Raw genomic sequence first — 16,069 nt, 5'->3', positions numbered from 1 at the left:
GGGGTAGCTGGCTGGGCTGCCTGGATCAGCAACAGCTGTGTCTTGTTGGCTGGCTGCCAGGCCTCTCTGGCTGAGCTGATTGCTGAAGGCAGGCCCAGCTGTGGCCCCTTGGCTGGCTGCCCAGCCCTTCCCACAGAGTGCCTCCAGCAGCTCCACCTGGAGGGGCTTGGCTCTTAGCATCTCCTGAGCCAGGTTACTGTCCTCTAGCTGGGGCGTGGTTCTGGGCACAACAGCTGGGCTGTTGTGGCTGCTTCTCCTCCTTGGCTGGTAAGGGCTCTGTTTGGGCCGCTGCTGGGTCCCTATTCCCCCTGCCTTTGCCCTTTCCCTCTGGTCCGCTTAGCCCCTTATCCTCCCCCTGGAGGGTGGGACTAGCTGGTCTCTCCCTGCCCCTTCCAGCCCTCTGAGGCTTTGGCCTTTTGCCCCTTCCTCTTGGTGTAGGCAGGCTCTGGCCCTGGTTGCTGGCTGGGGCGGCAGGGAAGCTGTCTCCCGGCTGCCTCTCCTTGCCTCCTCCCGGCAAGGCCGGGGGCTGAGGCTCAGCCCCCGGACTGGTTCTGTGGTTTTTTTTTTAAAAACCTTACAAATCAATTACAAATGGCATCAGTGGACACGTGTATAAACCCAGGGAAGATGTCATTGCTACCACGCCCCAAAGTGACTGAGAGTGTAGTCCAAAGCAGTGTTGCATCCTTCTAAGTCCATTAAAGTCAGTGATCTCAGAAGGATGCAATACTGGTTAGGATTACATGTTAGACTTGCTTGTTTTCACGTGGTTGGAATATCATTGCATTTTCCTCAAGTTGTGAATTATTGTAACTTGATGAAACATGCAGTTCTGTGAAAATGGGTTTGCATTTGGACAATGAAACCATCATCCAACCAAACCCTATGGGACAGAGATAAACTTTACTGGAACCCACCCAAGTGCAGACCTGTTACCATGGTATGAATGGTCTATTAAGGACAATGCAGAGATAAGATCAATATTTTTTCTTTTACAATTCAGGAGATTGTATCTATGTGCTTGAGTTGGTGTGGGGAGGTAAAGATGACATAGCCAGTAATGGTTTGAATCAGAGGTTTCCGCAGAGTGTAAAAACCGGTTGGTTCTTTAGCAAATGATTACTAGTGAATGGTGTTTCAGTTTGGTGTTCTTTTTATTGTTCAGGCCAAGTTCCTATCTCTTGAAGCTAAATATAAACTGTTTGTGCTCTTGAGATAAAATTATAACAACTGCCCATTATGGATGTTAAGGGTGCTGGTTGGAATTAGTGTTTATCATTTGGATGTTCTTTGAAGAAGAGAAAGGGAGCCACTGAGGACTTTCTGGGCTCACATCTAATTTTCAGACTTCAAAAAAAAAAACAACTAAACTGCAAAGCCTGATATTTAAAAAGCCTTTGAAATTAAATACTAGTAAGAGGATAAATTCTCTACGCCAACAACACAAAAAGAATTATGGAACTGCACACTGTTTGATTGTTGTGTGGGTAAATAGATAGTCTATGGACATCCCCTCATCAGTATATTCAAATATAAATACGAAAAACCACAGGAAACCTGTATGTGTGGTTTTTAGCGCTCCTGTTTTTTAATACATGCAATATATTTAGAATTACACTGTAATGTTGTACTTGTGCCCCCTGCTTAATGTCCTGTAACAATGCACATTTTTGAAAGGAACTAAATAATATAATTTGGAGATTACCTCAGATTACTGCCATTTTCTTTCTGAGGAAAGCCCGTTGCCCTGTGTGCCCTGAAGAAAGTGACCAAATGCTTGTACCAATTAAACATCATTTAAACAAGAATGAGTTGCTGTTGCCCTTGTGAATATCTAGGTCTCCTGTTATGCTGTTTTGTCATGCTTGGTACATTGGAGGCCTCACTTCCCTCAGGGGAAACAAACTGGCTTTTAAAAATGCTTTCTTCATTCAACTAATCTTTAGGCAACAAATTCCAGATAGAAGCTTGCGTTTCAATTTTTTTTTAAAATCTAATCCAAGATACTGCTATATTTCTGAAGGGTCAGGGGTTGTTGTTCTATAGAATAATTCTTTTGCTTTTCCTGTCAAAACGAAAATTCGACTTGGGCACAGAAATCACTCTATACACATATTTCAGATGGCTGGCTCTGTTGTTAAGTAGCTATCTCAGGTGGCAAAAATTCTGCACTCTTAAAGGGAATGAGCAACCTGCTGTTCGGTTTACTGTTATATTTTTATTGTGGTGGGGGAGGATCATGCCTCAAGCGTAGAGATGTTTTGAGCCAGTGCTGTCCTGTTGGCTTAGTCATGCCATGATCAAGTGAAAGGTTCTCTTTTATTCTTTTTTAATTAAAGTCGTCACAGGTATTTCTTTATGAACACATCTGTGCTCGTTCATAGCCTTGAATATCCGATGTGTTTGGCAGTACATCACCCATATGTTTAAATTACTTTATTTAGGTTGCATCTCCGCCACATTGAGTGCTTAAGGAGTTACAGTACTTTATTATGAGACAATGGGTGCTGGTGTTTTCCGCACGCTGAGTTTACTCCTGATTTTCCATGATGTCATACAGCAGCATTTCAAATTGGCATGGCTGCGGCTGTTCCACACCATTGCCTTTTTTACAGATGCTGTGTTGGGTTATTCTTTCCACAACTCCTCAGATATCAGGGGGTGGGGGTGGCAGCATTGATTAAAAAAATGAAAACTATGAGCAGATTTGTAAAATTTGGGAATTAGCACAGTCATGCCATTCACTGTAACAGCTCCTGTTTCCCTCTAGCTGTTATAACAGCATAGATATATATTCCAAAAGGGTGTGTGTGTGGTGTTGTGTGGATAGCGTTTTGCAATCAATATAATTATTTTTAAATAAAAAAGGGCCTCAAAGCGATCCTAATGAAGTAGGTTTAGCCTGAAGTACTGATTTGAAATGGAGCTCTTTTAATATATCCAGTTAAAGGACTGGGGGGAGAAGTTATTGGGAAAGCACTGGAGATATTGGAGCACCACTGTCAGATAGAGTAGGCAGCACTGAGTCAGGTTGACCAGTGGTCTGACCCCTTGTTTAAGAAGTAGCTGCGTATGCACATTTTTATGCGGTTTTTATGTCTGTCTGTTGCATAATACAAAGCCACTGTTGGACTATAAATGTCAATTTCTCTTTAAACATAGATTTGACTTATTTTTTCCCCCAGGCTAACCTCTGCTTTGTGGATATTGATAACCATTTTATCGAACTACCAGAGGAACTTCCTCAGTTTCCCAACAAGCTGGATTTCATCCAGGAACTCTCCGAAGTTCTCCTTCAGTTTGGGATCCCCCTGGAGGCCACCCTCCATTGTAGCGAGAGTGCCACGAAGCTGAAGAACCTTGTCCTTAACGAGTTGGCCAACGATAAAAAGAACGGGAACATCCCCAACAACACCCTCAACATGTACGAGCTGCTGAAAGGCAACGAAACCATTGCCCGCCTCCAGGCTTTGGCAAAGAGGACAGGAGTGGCGGTAGATAAAATGAGTATTACCGCTCCAATGGCAGAAAAGGAGAGAGATGTGAAGCTTCAGTGCGAAGAAGGGGAACTGAGGGACTATAAACTGAATGTGCAGCTTCGGGAGGTCTTTGCCAACCGCTTCACACAGATGTTTTCCGATTATGAGGCTTTCGTCATTCAGGCTGCGCAGGACAGGGAATCGTGGCTGACAAACAGGGAACAGATGCAGAACTTTGACAAAGTAAAAGCAGCCAGATCTTTCTCTTCTAAGCTAACACAGCCTTTTTGTGTGGGTTTTGATATCAGTATGCAGTGGGTATAAATTGGTGCAGTGCTGTTTAGAGCTGCCGTAGACTTATTTAGGGCCTCCTCAGGTAATTTTAAATTTTGCCCCCTCTAGAAAATAGCTCAAGTACAAATTGGGCTAGAAATGAAATATTGATAGAGAATCAGTCTGAATAAATTAAAAACAAGTGTAATATGATGGATTCCACCCCCACCCCCATTGAAATGTGGACTTATTGTGGATTTATTACTTATCTCAAGAAGAATATATTGGATTTTTGACGGTAGATGTATTGGCAGAAGTTGTGCTCTTCAGCTATTCAGAAAATATGTTTCTATGCTAGTCTAGTGATTGCCAAGCCTATCCAAAGACAAACTCCTTTAAAGATTTACTCCAGTCTAAGACAGCTAAATCAGTGGACTATTAAAGTAGTAACTTTGCATAGGATTCACTGCTGGGTAAAGGATGTCCATCAGCCAACCGTGATGCCCCGTTAGTGTACTAAAATTAATGGGTTGAATCCTTTGAATCTTTCTGCTAATGGTGGCACCTTCCTGTGGTGCATGGAGTGAAGGAATGTTCTGCCTAGTGAAATGCTCCTTGTGTTCAAAGGAAAGCATCACCATTAGCAGAGCAAATCTGCAGGATTCAGCCTCGTGGAACATAGCAAACTGGGACTGAAGTGGTTCGACAGTTTTAATAGCAGAACTTTGTAAGAAGAAAAGAATAGGGAAAGTTGGACAAATACAGTTTGCTGTTGCATATTGCCTGTGAACATGCCCAGGAATAGAGTAGACCAAAGACTGAAACAGAACATAGTCACACACTGTGTTGTAACTGTTTGTTTCTTTTGGATTTCCCTCCCTTCTTCCCCCCTCCAGGCTTCCTTTCTTTCTGACCAGTCTGAGCCTTACCTTCCATTTCTCTCTCACTTCATCGAAACCCAAATGTTTGCAACATTTATCGACAATAAAATTATGTCCCAGTGGGAAGAGAAGGATCCATTTCTACGAGTATTCGATTCCCGGATTGATAAGATGAGGCTGTATAACGTCAGGGCTCCTGCGTTAAGAACATCTACGTATCAGAAGTGCAGCACTTTAAAAGAAGCAGGTCTGGACAAATCTACCAATTTTCATTGTGAAAATAAACATGGTTAGAGTAAGATGCTTATATTTTCTTGTCGCTTCTGGTGTTTTTTTGAATATTTATGTTAATCTCTCTCATTCTTCTTAGTATGACACAAGACACCATTGTAACCTAATAAATGTAAAACCACAATGCAAAACTTTAAGAAAAAAAAATTCAAACATAACAACATTAAAATATGTTAGCACAACCGGAAACGTTACACAAAACAGATGGAAAATTAGCACTGAAAATTTGTCTGCTTGCTCAAATGCTTTCTGAACAAAAAAAGGATTAACTAGTCTCCTAAAGAATAAGGGAACAAGTTGGCTTCTTTGGAACATGTTCCATAGCTAGCTTAGTATGTTCCATACCTTGGAGAAGGTAAATTCCTAAACCAATTTCAGGTGACTTTGACACAATGCAAGGACCGTTGTTTGAGTGGGGTTTGTAACAGGACAGGACATGTCTCTGGAAGCCAGGTTTTTGAGGTCTTTAAAGTTAACAACCAACACCTTGAATAGCACCAAGAAACAAACTGGTAATCAATGGAGAAAGCACTTCCAGTACCAGATTAATTGTTCCCTACAGTAGAGAATTTTCTCTAGTGACTGATCAGTATTGTAGGCATGTAAATTCCCCTTGGAAATAATCTGATCTATTTCTACAGATTTTACTCCCTTTATTTGTGTACTAAAGGGCATTTCAGAGTGATTTGCCTGAACCACAGAAGGATTTAGTTTTGCAGCTCCTTTTTAGCAGTGAAAAGTTTGCTGTTATCACTGAACTTAATTCATTTCAGGTATACAAGTGGGAATCCCTTTAAAAACTCTCCATACCTCTCTGTCTTCTGACACCCACTGCCAGCCACTTTTCTGTACCCTTTCCTCCTGCAGCTGTCTTTTTCTCCTATCTTTCCCCTTCCACACCCTATTTCTTCTCTCCCCTTATCCTGAACGCTGGTCCCCGCCGCCATCTCCTCAGGCTCTTCCTGCCCATCACTCTGTGCTGCTCTGCCTGGCCACCTGTCTTCCCTTGTTGGCCCTCCCTGTGTCTCTGTTCTTCTTATCCTGTCCTGCTTGCCTGGTGGGCCAGCCACTAACCAACCAGCTTGTTCAGCCACCACCTCAAGAGGTTGGAGGATAGCTGCAGTGGCTCCTCCTCTTGCCCCCTCCTTGCCACCGTACCCTCTTATCTGCTGTTCTCTACCACCCCCCTGCCCGCCTTCCCTTCCCTACTGACCTGTAGCACTGCTGTCTCTGCCATGATACAGCAGCTCCAGTGGAGGAGCATTGTGCATATATGTGCAAATGCTCCTTCATCTCCAGGGATTTAATCACCCCTCGTTTTTCCCCCTGGGGGTCCCTCTAGTTTACTGAAAAAGCTCCCTTCTGTCTATATGGCTACAATCTCTGGATTTTAAGCACCTGCAGATGGGGCCATGTTGACTATTATTTCAGGTACATAATGTGTCTCAAAAATGGGTTTTTATTTGTTTTTCTTCCTGTGTCTGTGTTTCAGGAATACAATGTTGTAATGTTTTATTAATCTGAGCTCAAAACGGTTTCAATTTTCAGGTTGGCTTTCTCTCTTAAGATTAGCGTCGATTGACATTGTGGCACCGGAACCCCGTCTTCTCTGTCCTGAGACACAGCTAGCCAATTGTAGTATCAAATTTCCTTTGTTCTCTTAATCCACAAATGTGAATGCATCACCAAACGTTTGTTTGACTAACATCTCACCAGAAACATGCGGGGGGGGGGGAGAGTTTGCACTACTTCACCTCTTGTGTGTTTCATACAATTGCGTATAGAGGAACAGGGATAGAATTTTGATACAGACACTGTATTATTTGTCACAATATGCATTTAAGTGGTAGCCTTCCCCACCTCCTCTCCCTTAACAATATTAGCTCCATTAAATGCTCAGCAGGAGTTCACTGATGAGAGATCAGGACCAGGTGCTGAACTTAGCAACACTGGTGTATATCATCTTGTTGCCTTCCTCTGGTACTGTGCTCACACCTCATACTTCGCACAAATGTTGTTGTTGGTGAGGTGCTTTGGGGAAATTGGAATGCTCTAAATGAGGCTTTATGCAATAGGGAAGGGCAACATAAATGCTGTTGAAGTGGATGTCTCCCCCTCCCCAAGTCTACAGCATCTCTGTGACAAAGAGCAGAAAGATGTATTTCAGGGATGTCTGGGGCAAGAGGGCAATGAATCATCCATCGGCCACCTCAAAAGAAACAGTGTTTCTTATGAATGAGTCCGTTTAATTCATAGTAGATAATGCTACCCTTGAGTAACTGGCAAAAAGCTAGAATCTTAGGTAAGGCAAAACATGCTTCTCTGGTTGGGAGTCCTTAAAAAAGGGCTTTCCCAACTCCCCTATGCAAGAGACATGTGACCTTTTCCTAGAAAATGACTTGCTATTTATGGAAATTGAGTGAATGGATTTGCTATTTATATTTGCAGTATAGTTCTTCTATCAAAGGGAGAATTGCATTAGGAGAAGCTTATCCTGTTGTAGTGCTTAGGACATGGTTGAAATGTTTCTTCTCTGCAATTCTTAATAGTATAGGAGCCTTCTTGGAGTCACCCTATGGAACAGTTTTCCCTTGACTTTCTCGTTCATAGTTCTCTAAATGCTAGCTCCATGCCAAGTCCCAGTTCCTCCTTTCTCCCATCTTCCTTTTTTCTTACCTCCCTTTGTTGAATTCTGTGCTCCCCCCATCTCTACAATTTTTCTCCAATCACACTGATATTTCACTTCCTTCATATCCAGTATACTGACTTTGAACATTCTTTAAGTGTTCCTGATGTCGGGCAAGTTTCCTCATTCTGGTAATAATTTTCTTTGCCTCACTTGCATGGGCTACCCACAAATTCTTCAGATGGGCAGGAGTGAGAGACAGAATAAAATCAATACTATAGTGGCAAGAGACACCACCACAATATTATTTTAATCTGTACAGCCAATCACATCTTCAGTGGCCAATCAGAAGCCATGCTGGGCAAGAGCCCCACCTGGCCCAACCCACTTTCTGAAAACACTTGGTGGGCTCCAGGTAAGGTGTCGGCTCTCAGGCACCACGTTGCTCTCAGGCACCATGTTGGGGACCCTGGTCTTGGCTGTGGAAGACGAATTCCTTGCTTCTTTGCTTTTAAGTGACTAAAATGTATTAACCTTATCTGTGTTGATCACCATTTTCAGCTCAGGCCATTGAACAGCGGCTGACGAAAATTGATCACACGGCAATTCATCCACACTTGCTTGATATGAAGATAGGTCAAGGCAAATATGAACCAGGCTTCTTCCCAAAACTTCAGTCAGATGTGTTAGCAACTGGGCCTACTAATAACAAGTAAGCTTTTTTTTAAAGTCCGTGTATACAGTGACTTATTCTAGTAAGTGGGCTGCTTCTTCAGTGGTAGACCTGATTCCCTTGGGCACTGAGAAACCAATAATACTTGGCGTGCAGACTCCTTAGCTAACGATCCTCTCCTCCCTCCCACCCTTTAAGTCACATTACGCTAATATATGTTAAGTGGAGCTGACCTTGAAAAGTGTTCATAAGCTCCAGCTAGTGCAAAGTGCATTATCCTGTATACTAATAGGGTGGGACATTGGTGGGGGGGAGTACTATAGTAGCTTTCTAACATCTGCACCAGTTCTTGTTTGTCCTCTGCATTTAGATTTTGATACTTTAAAAAAAACCTTCATAGTAGCGCTATCACCTTTTATCCTGTAGTAAAACATTTTTACACTTTAAAAAAAATTGATCTGAATCTTTCTGATGACAAAAACAAATTCTAATTAAGCAGGAATGAAGTCTTTGTTGGGCTTCTGCAATTGGTTTTAAAGTTTAAACTACTGGTTAACTTAGAGGGAATCAGGCATATGCGCAGTAAAATCAAAGTAATTAAATAAGCTCTCTAATACAGTCTCAACTAAGTATCCTGTAATTCTTTGTAATTTGCTTACAAAGGATCAGAATGCATTGGTAGAGAGCAAGCCGCAGACGGAACATGCCAGCCTGTGGAATGCCTCTGAAGTTCCTGTCTCCTGCTGTTAGTACACTTTTGACCAGCTGATGCAAATCTTATGCACACTTAGTTGGGCGCAAGACCCATTGAGCACAGTAGGACTTGCATCTCCATAGGCATGCATAGAATTCCACTGCACATCTGCAGTATGATACTGGGTTAACCTTTCACTAGCCACACAAAATTCTGTGTCTGTGTAATGGAGACAATTGAGACCTGCTTCTCAAGCCCTGCTTTCTGCCCCCTGCCTTCAGAGGTAAAGCAAGTAAAGACTAGAGAGGGGATTGTCTCAGGTGGAACCTCGCCTTTGTAATGCCTTCTACACTGATGCTCAGCTGGCACTTACTTACTTTCTTCTGGGAACAATCTAAAATACATCTTTTTTACCCAGGCTTTCAGTTGAAGGTTTTATCTTATCATTTTTTAATGGTCTGTTTCCAAAATGTTTGTATAACAGCAGGGGAAGGTTTGACCAAGCTCGTGCAGCATCTCTTCTTCAAAAAGAGTAATTACAATGCTCTCAAGTTTCTTGTGCAGCAGAGGGAGCATTCATCCTCTAAGAAAATGATGAAAATGCATTCAAAAGTGGACAAAATGCAGCAAAAGTGATAGGTTGTGCCACTTCTCATGTTTAGTATCTGTCACCAGCCAAGAGATGCTGCAATTGTCCATAGTCAGGCTGCCACCATCCACATTAGATCCAGAAGAGTTAGCAGTGTTAGTCTGTAGTTGCAAAATAGTAAGAGTCCAGTAGCACCTTTAAGACTAACCAACTTTACTGTAGCGTAAGCTTTCGAGAATCTCAGCTCTCTTTATCAGGTGCATCTGACGAAGAGAGCTGTGGTTCTCGAAAGCTTATGCTACAATAAAGTTGGTTAGTCTTAAAGGTACTACTGGACTCTTTGCTATTTTGCACCTTCCACATACCTCTCATAATTGCAGGTGTGGTAGTTCCTGGGGGGGGAAAGGTTAGTATTTTTGGAATGCTGGAAAAATTGCTCAGAAGCTGGAGGAAAGATTCTGAATGTCTTTCACTTCCCCTTTTGCTTTGTAAATCTTTTGAGCTATAAGCTGGCTTTCTGGAAAAGATGTGAAGTTGGTAGTCATGTCAACTTCCTAGCACTGAGGTGCTTCTTTGGGCTTAGGTTGGTTTCATTCTTGTTGTCTTCCTTTTCTGACAAAAAGTCTGTCTATGTTGCAATTACAGTGACTGACAAGTAATAATAATAACTGTACTTATATACTGCTCTTCTAGGCAGAGTAGAGCCTCACCCAGAGCTGTGAACAAGTTAGTGTTATTATCCCCACAATACAGCTGGGGAGCTGGGGCTGAGAGGAATGGCTTCCCAATGGCCACCTACTGAGCTCATGGCAGTAGTGGGATTCAAACTAGTAGTGTTGATTCGCAGCCAAACCACTTAACCACCGTAGAAGAGACTGCTCTCAGATTCAAGGCCAAATCTGGTCTGAACTAAATGCAACATGGCAGGCCCACAAAACAGACACCAGATATATCATTGTTTATGAAAAGATGCCATGTGAGGCCGCAAATCTGATCGGAGGAAGAAAAGTTGCTTGACCCTTTTCTCTTCCAGTAATTGCTCTGCACAAAATCCCCCTTCCTCCTTATCTGCTTTTCCACTCATTTTTAAGCAGAAAACAGCCCACTGAAAACAGCCCATAGAGAAGGGCTTGCAGCTTTCTATGACTGCTTTTCATTTTTAAAAAGAGCTTCTGCATCTGTTACGTGGCACCATGTAATGTCAATAGCAGAGAACATGGACCTCATTCTTTCTATAAGCAGGCTGAATGAGGCACTTGCTTTGTTCCAGAGTTGCAGCAAACTATAGAAGGAGTCCAGTTCTAGGAATCTGGCTGGCATTTTCACCACACAGAGGAAATGCTGAATGAGTATGCCATAGAGAGGAGTGCCAGTATGGCTGGATTTCTCTTATATTACTTCCTTGGTCTTATCTGCCTCTGATATTGGAAAACCCATGCCCAGCACAAAGGCAAGAACTGCTGATTTTAGATTAGACAGTTTGTGATATGATCTTAATGGACTTCGAAGGATGCAACTCTGTTTAGGATTGCATTGTTAATCTCAGAATATTTTTGTTCTAGCTTAATTAAAAATGTGCTCTAGTGGTGTCATAAAGATGATTAAAAATATTTTTTTTTAAAAAAAAACTTTGCTTGCCCATCTCTCTGCTGCAGTTCTTATCTGGGTTGTTTGAGACCAATTATGTTTGATCTATAATTACCAGGCTGTTGGTATGAAACTTTGTGGATGATATAACGCTCCTGTTGTTACAAGAGAATCAGCAAAAGATTGAAATTGCCTTTTCTGTACAAGTAGGACTGTGCAGATAAATTCACTCATGTAAACATCTTTTGGAGATTTACCTCCCTACTTTTGTTGTTTTCTTATGTTGCATTTCATAAAGTTGATAGCCCCTTCTTAAGCGGTTATGAATCTGTCTGTCTTGAAGAGGCTTTTCTTTCCCTGAGGTGTAAAGAGATTGCATACTTAAAGACACTAAGAATAGCAACCTCATTTTTTATCTAGCTTATTAGTTCAGCCCAAACGAAGAACTGAACTTGTATGTTGATGTTAGCCAACCAAGAGTAACTTGAAATGTGTTTATATAACATACTGGCTTGATTCCATATCCTCTTCCTTTTCCATTTGATTCATAGCACGCCCTTCCTCTTATTTTATTTTTCAAGATGGTTATTGGACTTGTAAACACGTGTATCGGAGAATAAAAATCTTTATTGTGGGTGATGCTGTGGCATTTACATCTTGAGTGTAGTTACAGCTTCTTGCCCCACTTTTCTTTTTATCAACCTCAGTCGGTGGGTTAGTCGAAGCACCACAGCACAGCGTAGGAAAGATCGCCTTCGCCAACATTCAGAGCATATCGGTTTAGACAACGATTTAAGAGAGGTGAGTGGTTTTGTGGTTTTGCAAGTGTTCCAAGGCTCTATGAAATCATAGACTACTAAACCTGGCAATTTTTAGGAAATGTTGGTGGAACATTTCCAAGCACTTCTTGAATAGCTCAACATTCTATGAAATGTAAAATACATGTATTATTTTGCAGATGTACAGAGCCTTACCATGAATGTGAACTGGTAGAATTATTACTATAATTGAAAATGTCTAAACGTAGATGTTGTGGCAAGCTACAATCAAAAGGGTGGGAGGGGGAGGATGGGGGACTGTAAACCTGACGTCTTGCTGCTTTCTTCTGTAAATTCTTCTTCTTTTTTTAAATGTACATTTAAGACTCATTGCTATGAGTCTCTAGAACTACTATGCCTAGATATAAATTAGGCAGCTATAAGGCTGGAGATGGAGAGCCTTAAAAATGGATTCCATAGGAGCTTACAGCCAAGCTGATGGAGCCCTGAGACCCAGAAGCTGAAGGTCGATATGTATATGTATTATATTCAGCTTCAAGAAAGGGCATTCCCATGTTGAGTTCTCTGCCCTCCCATGTAATATGTATGTACTCTTACACCATATGTTAGCACATTTTGCATATCCCTGTCTTACTCTGCGGCAGCTGTTCTTGAGTGGAAGCACCCAGTGGGAGAATATTATGACACAAGGAAAAATGTCCTCCGTGTTAATACAGGAAAAGTAGCAGCCCCCTGTTGCAAGTAATGAATAGGTCTGCCCCCAAAGCCATAAATCACCGTTCCTGTATGCGTGCTTACCATATATATATTATCCTAAGTGCTTAGGTTTCAGTGAGGCTAGGTATTTACTGTCTCGCTTAGCTTTCCCCCCCCACCAAAAGGTAGGTCTTAGATGTGTCTTAAATTTGGAGATTCCTGCATGTCTTGTTCAAACATTTTCTTGTCAGTGCCTGTTTCTGTTTCTCTCCTCTGCCTTTCTTTACTAAAAATAAATCAGCCTTTTAATAATAATTACATATATCTTGTTTACTTTTTATTTATTTTTTTGTTTGCCAAAGTAAGACGTTCTGATGCTTTTGTGTCATTGCTGAATTCAGGGATTCATTCCAACCAGCATTTTGTTTTAATATATTTTTATATGCAAGTAATAGTTTTTCCATTGAAAGAAAGCAAAATAGTATTTAGGCCAGTTTTACTTATTAATGTGGTGGCTGAAAACATTACCGTGTGATGTTCTGTATAAGCTTTTCCATTGCTTTCCACTTTGTCAATACTCTACAATATTTTTTCCCTTTCTGTTTTGTTTTGACCCATATGCATGTCTGTTTTGCCTCATTCTTCTGTCTTCGCCACCTGCTATCTTTGCCCTTGGTTATGTCTGCCTCTTCTTAGCCATCGGAGGAGTTCTTGATTCATCAGAACTCAATGGCATTCTGGGAGTGGGATCAGGGCCCACCCCCACCTGCACGACTACCTAAAAAATCATTCTCTGAATGCTGCCTGGTATGTTTTCTTTAATTTTGCCGAGAGCTGCTTTCTTTACTACACCAGTCACTGCTTCGCAATAGAATTTTATGCACACTTTTTTGGTAGTGGTTTAAAGTGTGGCCTCAATCAGGCGAGTTATTCCGACCGTAGACATCTTGTTAGTATTTTTTCAGTCTGAGGCTTGAAAGAAGTATTCAGATTTAATCTTTTTTCCCTTAGAATCCTGTCAGTCCAGCCTAAAACCCTCCAAATGAAGGTGTGCTCATTAAGATGGAAGCCATTGGAGCTTCCAAGGAGGTGGTCTTTTATGGACTTTGAAAGTCCATTTGTTGGTCAAAGACTAAGCCTATATAACAAATGTAAAATTCTGTTTTTGCCGACAGCCATAACAATGGTGGTCATAACTAGAACACCTGTTTGAGAAAATTACAAAATGAGCATCCAAATCTATGGGGTACTTTTGCTCGTCAGATTAGAAGCACACTTTGAATAACTGTCACCCATCCTTTGCCTTACTAATTTTCTCCCTTTAGTTTGTTGTTTTTCTCTCTGTTGCTGTTTTTCCAAAGCTGTTGCTGTCTGGTAGCTTACATAATTGCTTAGGCTTTTCAAAATAAAGATAGGAACTGTTTTTTTTCCAGTACCTAGCTTGGTATTGTGGTCTATATGGTCTCTTCCAAAGCTGGAGAATGTGAACAAATTGTGTTTTTGCCATCATCTCCATTCCTGTCAACAGAAACTGGACTACTGCAGGGTCAGGCCTGAAAACAAGAAGAGCAGGAAGCTAAGGGCAGAACTATACATTTTGTAGGATTCTGTTATCCTTTCAAAGTCACTTTTTTCTCCTTAGAATGCATCTGTTTTCAGTGGAGGGACTGGCATAAATGGACGGGAACCCTTTTTCCTGCCTCCTTTTCAATGCTGAAAATATCCCCCAGCTCCCCCTCCCCAAGGTTTTAGCCCTTCTGCAGAAAAGTTATGAGTTGCTCTAAGCTGATTGAAGAGCAGCTTGAAGGGGTCTGATTTTTTTGCAGAAAAATTGGTGAAAGGAAGGGGTTAAAAATAGTCCCTCCTGGTCTGGTGTTGTCACAACTGTTGTAGAAAAAGAGAGGGAGGGATAAAAAGATCATCGAACAACATAAGAATATGCATTTCTTCTCTCAGACTTTTGGTAAGAGAATAAGCACACACAGGCAGCTCTCTAGGCCCTAGAGAACACACAGTAATGGCATTTAAATGGATGCCATTTAAAACACATACACACATATAGACACAGACACACAGCACTAGTCTTGGACATCTTCACATGAAGTGACAGTGATCCCCCATTCTTCTTCCTCCCCTGGCTGCTGATATTTTTGCCACTTGGCTAGGGATTGCCATTTGGCTAGGAATTAGGATTTTCTTCTTGAGGCTATAAAACATGTTCGTTTTGTCTGTGCTACTGGCATGCTTATTTAGGGAAAAGGCCAGATGTGACAGCAAACCACTGTTCTCTGAAGCACCCTGCCTGCTTGTCTGTGTATGTTGAAATGTAGTCACAAATCAGACAGTTCAGGCTTTTCTAAGTAACTGTTGCTCCTCAACAAAAAAAAAATTGGCCGCAGTATTCCCCATGTTGTGCTTGCTTCCTAAAACTGTAAATAAATCATCTTGGTGCACAGACTTTATGCTTTAGTGTGGTGTGAACTTGTCACTTTGTATTATAAGATGGGCGGAGAGGGAGGCAGAAGTATTTGCCCTGCTTTTGTATTCACCTTAGGTTTTGTTTTGTTCATTGGATTAGAAGTACATGCAAGAAGCAAGGACCTTGGGGAAAAACCTGAGGCAGCCCAAACTCTCAGATCTCTCTCCAGCTGTAATTGCTCAGACAAACTGGAAATTTGTGGAGGGTTTGCTCAAAGAATGTCGAATGAAGGTAAGTTTGGGTTTCCCCTGCCCCACTCTTGGTTATGAATGTCACAAAAGCAAGCTTCTTTGGGATTCTGGTATTTAGTTTGCTTTGGTATGCTCTGTAAAGATTCGAAGCATACTGAAGTGAGCGGGAGCAAACCATTCACCCCCACCCCCCTGGGGCAAACTCACCCACCCCACTTTCCTGGCTGGCAGGGAGAGGGGAGGTCGATCAGCTGGGTGGCGGGGAAGGCTGGAGCCAGCTCCTCCACTGCCGCAGTGGCCAGCTGGGCAGCAGGGAAGGCCAGATCCGGCTCCTGCCGCAGCGGCCAGCTGGGTGGTGGGGAAGGCCGGAGCCCGCTCCTCTGGAGATCCCTGCCAAGCATGCTGGGCCCGATTTGGAAATCCCGAATCATTGCGAATCAAGTCCTATTCGGGTACTTTATCCGAATAGGAAACCCAAATCGCACACCCCTATTGTTTACTCTGGTTCGCAAAGTAACTGAACTGAGACTCACTTCTAAACTATAGTTTTGGGACTGCACTTGCAAAATAATTGGATGTGCTATTTTCTCCCTCCCTGCTTAAAAACACAGGTATCTCATCTTAGTTTGCACTAAACAAGCTTATAATTTATTCTCCAATTTTGGTATTTATATAGAGTCGCTGAGCAGCCGGCTGTATGTTATGGCACTTTTAAAGGCAAACTCAGTTTTGCTGTCAAGCCTTCCATTGCCTCCTCACCTATTCCTCCTCCCCCCTCCTGGCATTGCAACTGACCTGTGAGAATCACAACCCACTTTTCAGTCCCAGCCT

The 16,069-nt window shown here is 42.1% G+C and overlaps 1 protein-coding gene across 5 annotated transcripts in view; it reads left to right on the top strand.

Annotated features, from left to right (window-relative positions):
* Positions 1–16,069, top strand: part of DENND5B (DENN domain containing 5B) — a 181,890-nt gene that overhangs the window by 125,897 nt on the left and 39,924 nt on the right. For all 5 annotated transcript variants that reach the window (XM_054988150.1, XM_054988149.1, XM_054988147.1 and 2 more), the window contains 5 exons: positions 3,186–3,722; positions 4,649–4,880; positions 8,112–8,262; positions 11,801–11,894; positions 15,147–15,278. In XM_054988150.1, coding sequence (XP_054844125.1) covers positions 3,186–3,722; positions 4,649–4,880; positions 8,112–8,262; positions 11,801–11,894; positions 15,147–15,278 — 1,146 coding nt within the window. The remainder of the gene's footprint in view (positions 1–3,185; positions 3,723–4,648; positions 4,881–8,111; positions 8,263–11,800; positions 11,895–15,146; positions 15,279–16,069) is intronic.

This window comes from Eublepharis macularius, chromosome 9 (assembly GCF_028583425.1).
Source record: "Eublepharis macularius isolate TG4126 chromosome 9, MPM_Emac_v1.0, whole genome shotgun sequence".
In the NCBI taxonomy this organism is placed as follows: domain Eukaryota; kingdom Metazoa; phylum Chordata; class Lepidosauria; order Squamata; family Eublepharidae; genus Eublepharis; species Eublepharis macularius.
Note: the sequence above shows the minus strand (reverse complement) of the source record. Positions and strands in the feature narration are given on the sequence as shown.